Source organism: Carettochelys insculpta, chromosome 1, assembly GCF_033958435.1.
Source record: "Carettochelys insculpta isolate YL-2023 chromosome 1, ASM3395843v1, whole genome shotgun sequence".
In the NCBI taxonomy this organism is placed as follows: Eukaryota; Metazoa; Chordata; order Testudines; family Carettochelyidae; genus Carettochelys; species Carettochelys insculpta.
This window is the reverse complement of record NC_134137.1, coordinates 231295500-231311289: the sequence shown is the minus strand read 5'-3', so window position 1 is coordinate 231311289 and position 15790 is coordinate 231295500. Positions and strand designations below refer to the sequence as shown.

At 50.4% G+C, this 15790-nt stretch overlaps 1 protein-coding gene across 1 annotated transcript; it reads right to left on the bottom strand.

The window, feature by feature from the left end:
- Positions 1-274: 274 nt before the first annotated feature.
- On the bottom strand, positions 275-9016 carry COPS7A (COP9 signalosome subunit 7A). The gene is made up of 7 exons (XM_075001522.1): positions 8677-9016; positions 8140-8215; positions 2811-2899; positions 2513-2715; positions 1656-1761; positions 1185-1336; positions 275-866 (listed from the first exon to the last, which is right to left on the bottom strand). Exons 1-7 carry the CDS (start codon positions 8836-8838, stop codon positions 827-829), a joined length of 828 nt encoding a protein of 275 aa, XP_074857623.1. The 5' UTR covers positions 8839-9016; the 3' UTR covers positions 275-826.
- Positions 9017-15790: the final 6774 nt, after the last annotated feature.

The window sequence follows — 15790 nt, the reverse complement described above, 5'->3', positions numbered from 1 at the left end:
GAGTGACTCACCCCTCTGCTGGACTACAGCACTGCCCCCTCGGCTGTGGAAGACAGAGGACATTCCATTCTTACAACTTATCCCCCTGCAGGTATTAGAAAGTCTCTCTCCATCTTGTGCTGGATGGAAAATGAATTCCAGTCAGGCCCCTTACCCACCTCTGCCTACAGAAGGTGGTCTTCTCCACCACCACCGCACACTTTGTGACTGCAGGCATCCGCAAACTTCCCCCAGTGTAGTGAGACAACATTCCAGGAAGGAAAATTTATATAGGTATATTCACAGATCTATTTTTATTTTTATATAGAGATATATATATATATATAGATATATATATTTATATTTTTAAACAATCCCACACAAAAATACCCCCCAACACGCTCACCCAGCAAAACAAAGAATAAAAAATCAAGATGGTAGCTAGACCCTGGAGCAAAATTGTTCCAGGATCCCACACAGCCAAAATGGCTGCTGAGCACCAGAGCTAGTTCTTTGCAGGCTTCCATGATATTCTGGCGCTAAGGTGACTGAAATGGAATTAGTCTTATGGCTCTTTAAATTTGCCTACCAAGGGACAGGGAACGAGAGACATGTGGAACAGAAGAGTTAAGGGAGTAGGAGATGGTAGTGGAAGAGTAGGAAAGATTGCTAGGAGGGCTGAGGGGAGAGAGAGAAGCATAGAGCCGATGGCAAAAGAATGAACGTGCAGGAGAACTGGCTGGACAGACAGCTGCTGGGGATGAGGAGAGAAGTATCACACTCAGGACACCTGCTTTTTAAACCTGCTGTTTCCCTCTCTCACCCTCCCAAGAGTTCAGAGATCCAGCTAGTTTGATTTCGACCAGATCTTTGCGCTGCCCCGGAGCCTGCAGAGAAAGACACAAAAATCTCAAAATGGAGCACGGATGCCCACGGACTCACCCCCACCTCCGCGCCCAAGACACCTGAGCAGAAGTGGCTGTGATGCTCAGCTAGGACAAGTGCCACAAGAGGAAGTGCATTGCCTCAAACTGAGATGCTCAGAGATTCATTTCAGATGACTGGGGTGCAGGGCTCGGCTGGCACTAAGCCTGCCATAGCACGGGTGGGCAGGCAGAGTTATTGCCCTGGAAGAAAGGCCCCGGAGACTCACCCCCCTGAATACACACAGAAAGGGGTCACGCTCAGCGGTTGCTGCTCCTCACCCTTTGGCCTTAGAAGATTTCTTGCTGGCCTGGCGCTGGTTGGTGCCAGGAGCTGGCTCCCTGAGCTCTGTTAGATGCTGCTCTGGATCCTGGGATGTGGCTGCCGCTGCTGCGGCTGTCGTTACTTTAATTGTCTTTTTCAGATTTGCCACCTGCCCAGATTGGAAAGCAAGAACAAAGGAAGTTCTCAAGGAAAAGCCATGTTGAGCTAGAGTGAAGTTTGCAATGCAGATCAACAGCTAAAGAGAACATCATCATAGCAGCCCTTGAGAACTCTATAGCAGGGGGTGGTATCTCATTACACAATGACCCTCCCCAGGTGCAAGCTTCCAGTGGGTCCTGATGAGGAGAAAGAGCTGTGGAACATAAGAGCTAGCTCAGGTATGGAATTTACGGGCTGTTACTCAAGGGCACGGTTTCCATTCCAGCTTCAGATCAGGGGAACTGGTTGTCCTGCAACAGCACACTCACCTCGCTCTCTATCTGTTGCTTTAGGCCTAGCTGTTGCTCCTTATGTTGGTTGGCTCGGCTAACCTGCTCCTCAATCCCCGAAAGGACAACCTCACAACCCAGGCACCTGCAGAAAGGAGACAGAGCTGAGCAGACTGGACAGTTCAACACAAAAGCACTGCAGTGGGGAAGTGGGACAGCACAGGCACTCCGCCCGCTGACAGCTAGACATTGGAGGCATCAACAAGCATCTAGGAGGAGATGAACGGACCTGAGCAGGAAGGGCATAGGAGCGGTAGTCTCCAATGAGGAAGGAAAACAGACTACAGTGGGAATGACAGTGAGAGGGCTGATGGAATCACTGAAAGGCTACAGGTAGCTCAGGGTGAGAGGGGAGATTTAGCCCAGTAAGTTTCAGAGTATGCTGGGGGAACCCCTTGTCACAAAGAGGGGCTTTGACAAGGGTACCAGTGGCCCCCTGTGCTCTTCCCACAGCACACAGGAGAACTCAGAAGATTCTCCCCCCCATATCTGGAGGTGTCTCCTCCCTACCTGTTGAGGGGAATCTGTGGGCTGGGCTGGGCTGCCTGAAGTTGGGGTTTTCAGCATTCCTGCAGCCTGTGGGCAATTAGAGGTGCTGCAGTGACTCTACAGGCCTGAAGTCTCATCACCATGCCTGCCACATAGAGGGGTGGGGGCATCTCATCTGTATAACGATGGGGAAAGGGGTTAGGAGAGGTCTCCTCACCATTCCCTCCACATGTCAGGGTGTGTTGTGTGCCTCTTCATGACCAGCTCGGGAGAATCTCTTCACCACTCCTACAGCTTGGGGCGGTGGGGGAGGAGATGGCAACTGGCACTGGGGGGTTTGTCCTCACCATTCCTGTAACGTGCGGGTGATGGTGCTGAGCTCCTCCCTGCGGATGTCCCGCCCGATGCTGTAGTCGACCTCAAGGCGCTGATTGCGCTGGTCAAGGCTCCCACGCAGCACGTCTGCATACACAGCCTCAATAACTAGGTCCTCCAGCTGCCGCACATTCTTCAGCTGCAACTGTTCTAGCAGCACTGCATAGGGGATGCACTGTGGAGTAAACACAAATATTAGCACAGGATAACCCCAACAAGAAGACAAGCTGGAGGCTTCCGGGGTGGGGGCAGCAAAAACTAAGCCATTACCTTGACCTTGGCAGCCAGTGTGACCACTGATAGGTGCCTCAGCTTGTTCTTTTGAGCCTCGCTCAATGGAGGGAGATTCCCAGCTTCAGCTGCTCCCAGGGAAAGAGCACAATGTTAGAGCTGGAGATGTCCCATCTCTCCTCTTCCCACCCCTGGCCAGTGCCCTTTACTCCACATCCATTACTCAAAGCCTCTAGCATAGCCTTTTCTTAGCAAGGCATCTCCTAAAGCTGTCACACTCCTCAGCCCGGAGGAAGTGTTTCTGAGCACCTTGACTTTCTCTCATTCTGCTCCACCTACTTCTTCTTCTTACTTCTCCAGTGATCCCTAAAGAACCTCCCCCCACCCCTGACAATATCCACACCCCCTAGCCGGCAGCAGATGGTCATCAAACAGCCCCCTCACTCCTCATCTCACCAGAGCCATGAAGCTAAACGGAACGATTGAACATGTAGAATCTCCGCCCAAAACTCAAACCTGTACCATTTGTATTCCAGTCGCATCTAGAACCTCAGACAAGATCATGCTTCTACTGAGCTAGCCATTAAATACCCACACTATACAAGACCATTTCTATCACAATGAACTTTGAGTCTAGACAGGTAAGATATACAAATGAGGAGAAAGGGATATAATGCAGAGTGACTTGCCTTGTGTCACACAGGCCATGTTTACCTTCCCTTGCCTCATGAAACCCTACATGGGGCACTGGACTGCAGCCGGGATAACTTCAATGTCAGACTCAGCAAGTGCAGAATGGTGGTGGAATGTGCTTTTGGCCACTTAAAAGCACGGTTCAGGTGCCTATTGACCTGTTCGGCCCTTTCAGAAACTAACATCCCCATTGTGATTACAGCATGCTGTATTTTGCATAACATTTGTGAATCCAGGAGGAAGACTTTTATGAACAAATGGAATTCCGAGGCTGAGGCCATGAACAGGGCTCACTCACAGCCACCTACAAGGCTGTTCTCCAGTAGCCATGCTGAGGCTACAGCAATCAGGAAGACTTTGAAATATGCTTAATGAATGAGCTGCCAGACACATGATAGTGCTGTATCTCTTTGTTGTAATGCCACCTGGCACTCCCCACCAAATGTAAACTAATAAATCCAACTGTGGCTTTCACAGAAAGAATGCTGTTACTTGGTGGGAGCAGGTTAAGTTGCAGGAAGAATGGAGGTGGAGGAAGAGTTATTTTCCAAAATAACACTGGACAGCTGTGCTATTGGCCCCAGCCACCTCCACCCGGATCCCTGTGCCACGAATCCTCTACGGACCTTGGCACAGCACCAGGCAGCTGTTCTTTTGGCTCCAGCCTTCTCCACCCCCCATCTGTGTCCTTGTACCACACGTCCCCTGCAGACCTTCGCATAGCACCGGGCAGCTGTGTTATTTGCCCCGGTACTGGCCCCCTCCATCCCTGCCCAGGTTCCTCTGCTGCATGTCCTCTGCACATCTTGGCTGCCCCCCACAAGTCCCCACAATGATCTGTGCATCCCAACACACATGGGTACCAAAAAAATCACACCGAGATGGTCACGAAAAGAATAAGTTTATTGGTGGGGGGTGAGGGGTAAGTGGTAGAGAAAATAAGCATTGTCGGGGGGGAGGTGGAGCAGCCTTTTCCAGTAGCTATTGAGGCTAGAACAGCAGGCTGCCCTTGGCTTCCCTCCCTGCATTCGGGGGCGGGCAACCTGAAGTAAGGGGAGTCCAGGCAGCAGTGAGCAGAGCCTGCAGTGCCACATTAAGAGTCCCTCTGCATCTCCAGCATTAAGTGTAGGACCTCTGTTTGGTCGCTCACTGCTGGTATTAGCTTTGCCATGTCCTCCCTCAGGTGTGCCGAGTGCTCTCTCTGGAACTCAAGCATATTCTGGCGCCACTGTGCTCCGTCCCTTTTGCTTTCAATGGTTTCGGCTTGAGTCTGTTCCATGTGATGCAAGATAAGATCCTAACCAGATCTTGTGTACTTCCTGGCCCTGTCTCCCACGCTAGGGATGCCTGCTGAAAAGTGAAGGTCAAAATTTAGATACAATTCACAGAAAGCACTCACCCATAGAATGAATGTATCTCCGTCTATGCTATCAGTGAAAATTTCTTTTTGCAAGGCTGCTTAAGGCATCTTAAGAAAGGGATTCAAAGTGAGTATTACACAAGCCATTATTTATCCAGACCATTTCCTTGTGGACATGGTAAGCAATTGTCTGCTTTACAAGTGGGGGTGGGGGCAAAGCAGGGGAATCAGGATGGTGTCCTGAAGCAGCGGAAAAACTGCTTTCAGCAATCCTCCTCAAGGAGCTGGGTCTGCAGAGCCCAGCAGCTGTGTGGCAAGCAAGGAGGTTGGAGAGAGATTCGATTCCAGCCACATGGCGCCGGGAGGGGGAATCCCTGAAAAGTGAAAAATGTTGAGGGGGAAGGAAGTTTTCTAGCCATCTGCTGAGCTGGGCGGCGGGGGCGGGGGGGAACGACTCTCTCAGCGGTCCAGGGAGAATCCCTAAGCAGGGAAGAAAAAGCCACGAAAAGGCAGGCAAACCCACCTGTGCTGGACATGCCAGTTTGCAGTAGCAGGGTCTGCAGCCGCATGGCAAGGGGGAAAGGTGGAGAGGGCTTTGATTCCAGCTGTGGGAATGGCTGGGTTGGGAGGGATCCCGGTAAAGTGAAAGGAAATGTGGGGTGGGGAGGAAGGCAAATGGGAGGGGAGAAGGGTCAGAGACCCTGCCAGCTGTGCGTGGGGGGAGGGGGTAGACAGAGCACCCACCAGCCACATGATGTGGTAATGAGCGCCAGGTAAACGTAAAAAGGAAGGGAGCATTACAAAGAAATGCAATCCAAATTCCGATGCTTCTTTATGTTGCCAAAGAAGCCATCAGCCTCCTAAAAATAACTGCCAGCCAAAAAGAAGAGCCACTCATCCTGTGTTACCACAAACCTGGAAAAAAATCTATCTGGTTGCCTGGCATGGCAAGGTGTGCTAGTGTGGAAGCCGCATTAAGTCAGACCTGCCCAAAAACCTGGTGCAAAAAATACAAAAGTGCCTGGAGAAGGCCTTTGAGGAGATCTCCAGAAAGAATAAGTGCTCCATCCCCAAAAACATTAACACGCTGCTCTGAGGGGCGCAGTTCCACAGGAAACCTATATCTGCGTCCATAACTATACCTAGCTGCAACCCGCCTAGCATTCAGAAGAAAACACTCACCAGAACAGCTGGGCCCTGGGGGCTCAGGGACCAGTGTAGAGGGGAGCAGTTCCAGGTCTTTGGGGAAGAACTCTGGGCTGTCAGGAACAGCTTCCTTGGGCCCCCACTGGTTGCCACCATCCTCCTCTCCATTGGCTTCTTCTTCCTGGCCCACCAGCTCCTCTCAGCTTACTCTGGATTCCAGACCAGTGCCTCCACAAATGTTGAAATGAAGAGTGGGCAACGTGGTTGAGTCCTCCACAAGGAGCACATTCTGCTGTTCATAATAGTTGCAGGTCTTTGGAGAGGACCTGGACCGCCGGTTGGCTTCCCGAACCTTGTGATACACCTGCCAGAGTTCTTTCACCTTCAGCTGGAATTGCATAGAATCCCAGCAGTAACCTTTGGCAATCATCAACTGCGACATCTTATCATATAGGCATGAGTTTCTCTTGGACACCTGAAGTCTGCTTACCGCTGATTTCTGCTCAGCGCTGATTTCTCTCCCCAAATTGCAAGAAGATCCAGAATCTCCTGATGGCTCCATGCTGGAGCTCTCTTGCAACCCTGAGAACCACTAGGCAGATCACTACCCTGAGTGCTCATGATTGAAAGAGATGGCTACCGGTGCGATGGGTAAAAGAAATTCTAGCTTCTGGGCGCATCTTACATATTTCCATAGTTGCTGGTAAGGAATTCAAATTCAAGGGCTTCTTGTGACCTACTTCCTGCACACCTGGAGAGCAGCAGAGATGGAAGCGGCCATACATGGCAGGCAGCCGCGTAACTTTGTGTGATACATACAGGACACCTCCGGAGGTGATTTTAAGACATGGCGCTTCCATGCTGTCCTTTATTTGAACTTTTAAATTCCAACTTGATGCTACACCCAGCCGGTTTCAACAATGTTGTATTGATATTAGCGTTCCCTATATTGAGCTAGTGGTATTTACAATGAAGACAGCCACACTGTAATATTCACCTAACCACATTAAATTTGAATTTGTTTTGTAGTGTAGACGCAGCCAGCATAAGTGCAGTAGCAGAGCCTAGAACAGATCCCCAATCTTCTTAATTCTAGGCAATGCTCTGTCTACCAGTGCATGCTGACTGCAGGATCCCTTCTCCTCACAGAACATTTTGGTCACTCTATGAGCTCTCTCTACCTTATCAATCCCAGAGACCCCAGCAATGAGGAATATCCTAGAGGTGGTCTCCTCACAGCTGCAGAGGAAGAAACTATTCCTTCCCTGCTCTGCAATGTGAGGCCTCTGCATCTCCAAAAATCGACCTGACCTCTCGCGTACATCTAGCTCACCTGAAACCCCTGTGCCATTTGCTGTTCCTTTTCTCCTTTCTCCGTCTGTCTCTCGGGTTACCAGTTTTTAGTCAGAACACCCAGTTAGAAAGATACCTTGGAGGCTCCGGTCATCACCGCTGACTGGGTTGCTAAAAGTCCAGTTGGGAGTCTCTCTGCCTAGCTCCATGTCCTCCTGACTCATAGGGAGGGTCACAGAGACACCTTGCACTGGCCCCACTTCAACTACTGGCTCCACAGCTCCCACTGGCTGGGAACATGCCCAATGGATGCTGGGTGGGGGTAGCACCTGCAGGTAGGGATAGCCCACAGAGCTACCTGGCCACTCCTCCCCAAGCACGAGCAAGAGGAACATGTCACTGCTTCCTGGGCACAATTCAGGGTAAGCCCAGTCTGCACCCAGAACTCTCTCCTGCACCCAAGCCCAGAATCCCAACCTCTGTTCCCTGTAAGCTGCGTGCCTGGGCAGCTGCCCAGGAGAAAAGCGGGTGCTGCCCAGCTGACTGACAGAATGCCCACAGTCAACAGCATTTGTGTCTATTAATATGCATATCTGCACATGCAACAGTAGACATTAAATTTATTCTGCACAAGGATGGGAAAAAATAGAGGGAACACTGACCCCAACCCCCTGCCTGAGAGAGTGGTGGGGTGGGGAGATGGAGAGAAAGGGGACCTCAAAGAAGGGCATGGCAGGTGTGTGGCATTTGGTTTTCTTCAGGTAGAAAGTTGCCCATCTTATCCACCTTTCCTGCCTCTTAGGAGACAAATTACAGGTGTTGGCCCCATCCTCGAGCACTAGGCTATGAGGGGCTGTAAAGGAATGAGACACATACACAAATAATCAGCATACGTCCCATATGCGAAGAGGGTGAGCAGACGGAAGACAGAGGAGAACTCACTCTCAGCCAGCTGCGGGGGGGAGAAAGAGCACTCAGTACAAACAGCAAAGAGCTCTGCACACAACCACCTGCCCACCACCTCCCCTCCCAGTTCCAAGACACGGTGCCCTTCCCCCACTTTCTTCCACCCACAGCCGCCCCTCCCCACCCAAACGTTTTCCAATCTGGCTAACGATGCCTGATTCAGCTACCCACCTAAACACGGCTGCATGGGGGCAGGGAGCGGCAGGGACTTAACATGCTACAGAGCCCGGGCACAGCCTTTGGGGAAGCCGTAAGCAAACCCCACTGCCATGGCCGGGGGCAGGTTTCGGGAAGCAGGCAGGGGCGCTGGAGCCATCGCGCAATGGTGGGAGCTGAGCGCCACTGGCCCGGGCAGCGCTCCCTGGGGAACGGGCTGGGCTGCGGCCTCCCGCGGTAACACCAAGGATCCCGATCCCGATCCCGGCCCCAGCGCCGCCCCCCGCTCACCTCCCGCACGTTGGGCAGGTCCAGCAGCTCCCCGAAGACGTAGATGCCGGGCGCCTCCAGCACCTGGTGGATGAGGCTGACCAGGGCCGCGCCGCGAGCCGAGCGCGCCAGCAGCAGGAACTGCTCCTGGCTCTGCCCCGTCACCTTCCCCTCGGCTGCCATGCCGGGGCCGGACCTCGGAGCGGGCGGCGGGGCACAGCGCGGGGACCAGCCCGCTGCCTGCCCCGAGCTCCTACCTGGGCCTTCCTGCCCGGCGAGAGGTGAGAGGGGAGCTTGGGGCGCTCTTCTCCCTCTCTATGATACTCCCCCTCTCTCCCATGGGTCACTTCCGGGTTTCCGACTTCTCGAGCCCCTCAAGCCACACCCACAGCACCTTTCTCTGCTCCTCCCTTCATTGGCTCTGTCCGCTGCTTCTCTCTCTGATCCCGCCTCCGCCGCTTTGCCATTGGCCAAGTGGCTGGATGAGTGACACGGGCTCTGTACAGCCGGTCCGGGACTGTCATTGCGGCGGAAGGTGGCGTGAGCTCCGGCACGTGCCGCCTCGAGGGTGGGGTGCAGAGTAGCGACCGGGAGGGAAGTGCCCGGGATGCTGCCCAGCAGCCCCTCCAGGCACGGCCTCCGCCAGCCAGAGCTGTGCACAGCCCTGGGACTGTAGGGACGTGAGGGAAGTGGGAGCCTAGACAGGCACTTGCTTATTGCAGTGCCACCGTCCACCGCCTGTTTTCCGGAGCGACTACTGAGATAAACGCTGGGGAGCCACAGTCAGTATGGGGATCATGACATTGCTTTCGTTCTGGGAAGTATTACTGGCATCAGGAAAAGCATCTCACGCGCAGGTACAAAACACCAGGACATCATCATCATCATCCCACAAAAGTAGCCAGCAGGCAGTGGGGCTCCTGTTCTGACTTTCTAGGACCAGCGACCTTAAACAGGATGACCCTGGGAAAACCTGGCAACCAGACCCACAGGTCCAAGACATTTAGCCTATCAGTGTAATGACTCCCCATTCTGTAAAACTCTCCCAAACAACAGGCGTCCTATGGAGTCATACACAGAAGGGCCACAGGAGCCCAGGCCCACCAGGTCATCTTCTGCCCTCCTGTGTATCTCAGGCCACCAACACCACCCAGCAGCTGCACATAAAACTAAACAACCCCAAATTAGATCAAAATATTACAGCCTGCAGACCAGTAGACTATTTTTCCCCAGGCAGAGATTAGCAAGTACCAAGGCACACCAGTGCTTGATTCCTGCTGCAGCACAGGAAAATGATTAAGTGACACACACCCAGATAATCCTGGCAGGTGGCCTGTAGGGACAACATGTGGGGAAAGGCAATGAATCATATGCCCTGCAAACACTGAGGACAGGAGGGGCCAGCCAGCAGGTGGACTAGGAGCACTGGTAGCAGCAGCAGGGAGGGGTCTGCATCTCCTGCCGCCTGCACTCAACACTAGGGGCCAGGAAAGCACAACAAAGTGACTATAGTTCATGCTGCTCTCTGCAGTGGGGTGGGGGTGGGGGCTGCAGGGGCAGAAGCCGTGGATGGCAGGGGGTTCCCAAATCTCCTGGATTGGATGCCATTTGCTGCATCTGGGAGAGTTAGCTGATCTGGAGCAGAGCAGCGAGGGAGGCTCATCTGCAGCCTCTGTGCAGCAAGCAGGAGGCACAGGCAGCACAAGCATGGGCAGCAGGAGCAGAGGGTGGCTGTGCTGCCAGCTGGAGAGAAATGATGCTCTGAAGAGGAGATCACCGCTTGTCTCCAGTCATTGGCCACACAGCTGCCCCTGCTGCATCTGAGTCCCGAGGACCACAATTGTGCTGCTCTCCACCAGCAGGTAAGCTGGGGCTGGGTGCAGCCGGGGGCGGGGGGGGGGGGGGGGCAGCGGGAGCCAGCACTGAGCCCGTGGAGTGGGGAGAACACAACTAGGGAATGGGTCCGTCAAAGCCAGCACTGCCTTCAGCTGCTTACCATCTTGCCCCTAGGCATACGCAGCATAGGTGCCCTAAATTTAGTGGTGCCCTAGACAGCTGTGTGCACTGCATATGCTTAAGGACAACCCTGTCTGGCCGTGGGAAATAACTGATTAAAGAATTGTTTTGCAATATGTTAGGATTGGTTAGAAAATTGTTCCGTGGTATTTTAGTGAAATAACTGGGTACGGTATAGCTAAGCAAGACTCAAGTTTCACTGTATAAACTGAGATGCAAAAGGAAGTTCTTTAGAACCAACTCTAGAAGACGGCCCCGAGACCAGAGCTGCCAGACCTCAGCACTCTGTCAATCGTAATATGCAGAAGCTGGAGTCCCCAGACAGAAGGGCTAACACCTCTTGCAGGCAACTTGTGGGGATGCTGGTGCCATGCCCCCTGAAGGTGTGGGGCTGGGGACGGCCAGCTCTCAGCCTCAGAGCTGCGTGGTGTGGTGCTCCCACAGTGACTTAAAGGGGCCCAGCATTCCAGCTGCTGCCACTGCTGCAGTAAGAGCAGTAGCAGCCAGAGCCTGAGAATCTTTTGACTCACCAGGCCCCAGTGTAACTGCCCCCTTCACTCCCCTTGTCAGTGGGTCTGATCCTGACTGGCCAGCAAGAAACGTTTATCAGCTTTATTGGGAGTGGTGAGCATTGTGTGCTGCTTTGGTGACAGTTAATAAATAAGGGTTAACAATATTATTGTGCAAGGCTCTTTCACTTGTAAAAGACCCAGGAACCCATAGAGCCCTGAGTCCACAGGGAATGGATGTTACGTCTTGAATACATGGGTGGGTAAGCCTGGAGGCCACAGAGGGGTGAAGTCCCTTCCTTATAAAGTCCTTATGCCCAGAGCTCTACAAGCTGGGAAAGGTTGTGGGTGACCATATTAACAGGGTTTTATTATGCCTTGAGTCCACAGAAAGTTAATGGTGGTTGTGTGCTAGTGTATATGTAACCGAGATTTTTGTGCTGGACACATCTGACCCCACAATATGATGATCATTGACCCTGAGTGGGTGAGGGAGAACCAGCTGTTGAGAGGGAGAATGCTTGGTACCATCTCAAAGCCCTGCTCCTCCCTTTCCCCTCCCCACCCCATGCCCCACCTTAGCAATGGCCGTCCGTGTTATTTTGGAAGAAGATTTTTAAAAAATCCCTTCTAGAAAACGTGAGAGGGAGGAGGACTCTCTTCCTGATGCTGCCAGCAGTCAGTGAAATCCTGAAGCATGAGCAATAATAAAGAAACCAGCAGTGAACTTGAGGGCTATGGATCCTTCCCCTCTCTCATCACAAGCAACCCCTGTCACTCTTAATTTGTTCTTCTCTCTCTTAAAACTAATTAAATTATTTGCCCCTAAAATTCCTGTTGGGAGGCTACATGTGCAACAGTTAGACCCCTCCAGCCACAAGGTCAGGAACAGATTACTGGCTCCTGGACCTGGTCCACACTTGAAAGAATCATAAATATAACTGTTTATATTAAGATTTGGTTTATAGTATAAAAGCTATGGAGTGGACATAATTACACAGGTATAAAGATGACTTATACCAGTGTTTGGGGCACAGAGAGCCAAGAGCTGTGGGCAGGGAGGATGGATCGGGGAGGGATGATCAAGGTGAGCGGGTCGGGGAGTGGAGGGGTGGGGGGGAGGGTCAAGAATTAGATTGAGCCTATAGGGGCTCGTCTGCATACTTGGCTCAATCTAATTCTTGGCCTTCCCCCCACCCCTCCACTCTCTGATTTGCTCACCTTGATTATCTTTTTCTGATTTGTCCTCCTTGCTCACTGTTTTTGGTTCTCTGTGTCTTAAATATCGAGTCTGTTCTGGTCTGGCTATGGTCTGAAGAAGTGGGTCTGTCCCACGAAAGCTCACCTAATAAACCATTTTGCTAGTCTTTAAAGTGCTACTTGACTGCTTTTTGTTTTTATACCAGTAATAGTTATGGACTGTAAAGGGATCATACAACTTTAACAATATTAGTATGTAGTTAAATTAGTACAAATTTCTAATGTTGACAAGGCCTAAATTCCCTCTGGTCTAGTGCCTCAAGTTCAATTCTCAGTTGCTAAATGTTTACTTGCAATATATTATTCAGCCACTAGATGTCTCTGTGTGCTGTATGCAGTTCCATAAAAGGTACAGAGCCCTGGTAAATAAAGGAGACAAAGTTGGGACTCAAACTATGTGCAAGCCTATTTGTTTCCGTAGTGGTTTTCTTGACAAAATAATGAAGGTTGTGATTCCATGATACACCCTACCCACAAGTGGGAATGGAACCCAGAGCTCCTCACCCCTACACCAGAGTTTTACGTCAAAGTAATTGATTGCCAGTTTTCCAGGGGTAATTAATATATTTGTAAGGGAAAGTTTAGACACTCTGCAAATGTGCGTTCAGGGACAAAAATAATTGTTGTTAACTTAGGGTGTGGGCAAAAATATTTTTTTTTTCTATTGTGATAGCTCAACTGAGTTAGCTTAACATGTTTGGAAAGCCCTGTTCACGGTATATATTCATTAGGGCCATGTCAGTGATAGATATGAGTGGCTTTTTTTCCACAGTGAGCAAACTAGAGGACATAGCTGCCTCACTGTAAACTCCTAATAAAAAGTGGGTGGGGTTCTTCTGAGCATCACACTGGACTCATGCTGGATCAGTTAACTAGGGAAAGGCTTGAATTTGTGATAGCGGAGTTAACACTTTCTTGGCATGCTCCACAAACCTTACGTAGTGAGGAATGTAGAGGGAACAGCATTTCTAGGAACACAGGATGGGGAATAACTGTCAGTGGTCACAAGGCAGATTTAACAACAGATCTCTGTCTCTTATCTCTGTTGCTGTGTTTAGGCCTAATTCACTACTGCTTTACACCTTGTGTAGTCTCTCCCACCAGCACAAAGTGAATACATAGCCTCTGTATAATGTATGATTTGCAGTATTTTATAACTCTCTCCCCTACCCCTGTTCTCTTGCTCCTTCCATCTCAGGTTTTATCTCTCTATTGATCCGTTTCTCTCACACTCTCCGATATGCTTGCCTTGCTGCCTTTCATTATTAGTCAGATAAAGCCAGGCAGCTCCATCATCCTAGCTACGTGCTCCTGTCTTTCTCCTTGCTCTGCACCCCTACCCCTCACCCACCTCATCTGCAAGATTCTACTGTTGCCTGTCTGCTTCCACTTCATGCAGCTGTGGGGCTAACACAGGGGAAAGGCTGTTGAAGTCTCCTTCCCTTATTCTGACCCTGAGATGTCCTCAAGACCTTCATCCTAATCTCTCCCTAAACCTCTCCCAGAACCACCATAGCTCAGTAAAGCATAGCCGCCCATCCCCCACACTTCCTGAGGGCCAAATCTAGTGCGGCCGAGATTTGGGATGTTTGGTGCTTTTCTTAAAGCCCCAGCTCCTGCAGATGTGAAAAATACAGCTTTCAAGTTTTTTGGAAAAGTTAGTTTCTTATCCTATGATACCAGTGTATCCTAAAACTGGGAGGCAAAGAAAAGGAATCGGACCTTTAAAAACACCCTCATATTGTAATCAAGACCAATCTCATTATTATTTTGGGGGCTGGCTCAGGCGTTTTGAATGCTTGGGGCTTGGGGCTAATCCTCTCTCTAAAATTCACCCCCTCTCTCTGCTCTAACCATACTCTTCTACACACACCAAACAAAACTCCACTCGCCTCTTCCTCTAACTTCATCCTGTCTCATTCTAAACCCATTAGGGTGCATCTACTTACTACAAAGCCTTACTCTTTTTGAATGCAGTTATGAAGAAAGGAGATAGCTGAGATGATAATTCATCATGATTTACCTTGCTCCACACTACCTGGTCACAGTCAGCACCATGTTCTTCACAATTGTGTTCAAAGATGGAAAAATTCATAGATTCATACATTTGAAGCTCAGGAAAGACCATTATGATCATTCATTCTGACGTCCTGCATATCACAGGCCATAGAATTTCAGCTCATTACCCCTGCATCGAGCCCAATAATTTGTATATTACTAAAGCGTATCTTCCTGGCCAGCATCCTGATATGAAGATTCCAAGAGTAGAAAATCTCCCGCTTTCTTTAGCATTCCACCCCCATTGTTAATTAGGCACCCCTTTTTTCTTTAGTGTTCCACCCCCATTGTTAATTAGGCACCCCTTCTTTCTAGTTTGAGGTTATCTGACTTCTGCTTCCAGCCACTGGCTCTTGTTATGCCTTTCTCTGTATATTTAAGAACCCCTTGCTAGCTAGCACTGTTCCCTCTAATTTTTTCCATCCAGGGCTGGAATAAGGTTTGTTGTGTGTGACCAGGCAAGTGCAGGTGGGCACCACCAACAGAAACACATGCTGTGGGCACTCTGCTAATCAGGTGGGCAGCACCTGGGTAGCCGCCCAAGCACTCAGCCTACAGTCAACATGGTTACCTAGTGTTTTCTCTCCATCACAGTACTTCTGCATTGTAATCAAGTCATCTCAGAGTCTCCTTTTAGATAAGATAAACAGATGGAACTCTTTAAGTCTCTCACTGTAAGGCATTTTTTCCACTTTTCAAATACGTAATTTACGTGGCTCTCCTCTGCACGCTCTAGACATTTTCAACATCATTTTAAAGATGCGGACACGAGAACTGGATTCAGAATTCAGGTATTGGTCCCATCAGTTCTGTAATGAGCATTCCTATTCCTACTCTCTTGTTTATACATCCAAGGATCAGTCACCCTTTTTCTACAGTGTCACATTGGGAATTCATATTGTTTGCCCAACATGAGCCCTAAATCCGTTTCAGAGTCACTGTTTTCCAGGATACAGTCCATCATTCTGAGTGTGGCCCAGAATTCCTATTTTCTAAGGATATGTCTACACTAGAAGCATCTGTAGACAGAGTTACTGTTGACTGAGTAATCTCGAGAGAACCTCTGTCAACAGATTGCATCTACACACAACTTGCTCAGTCAACAGAGAACTGCCAGACTGCACTGTCCTATGGTGCCAGAAAGTGGAATGGCAGCTCTGCAAAGAGGGCTGCCACGCAACCGGAAGCTGTCTCTATTGACAGAAATGTCTACATTGCACTTTTGTCAACAGTACTCTGTCCAGAGAGACAGCCTGCCAACCTTAAACAAATCCTCACCAGCCACTACAAAT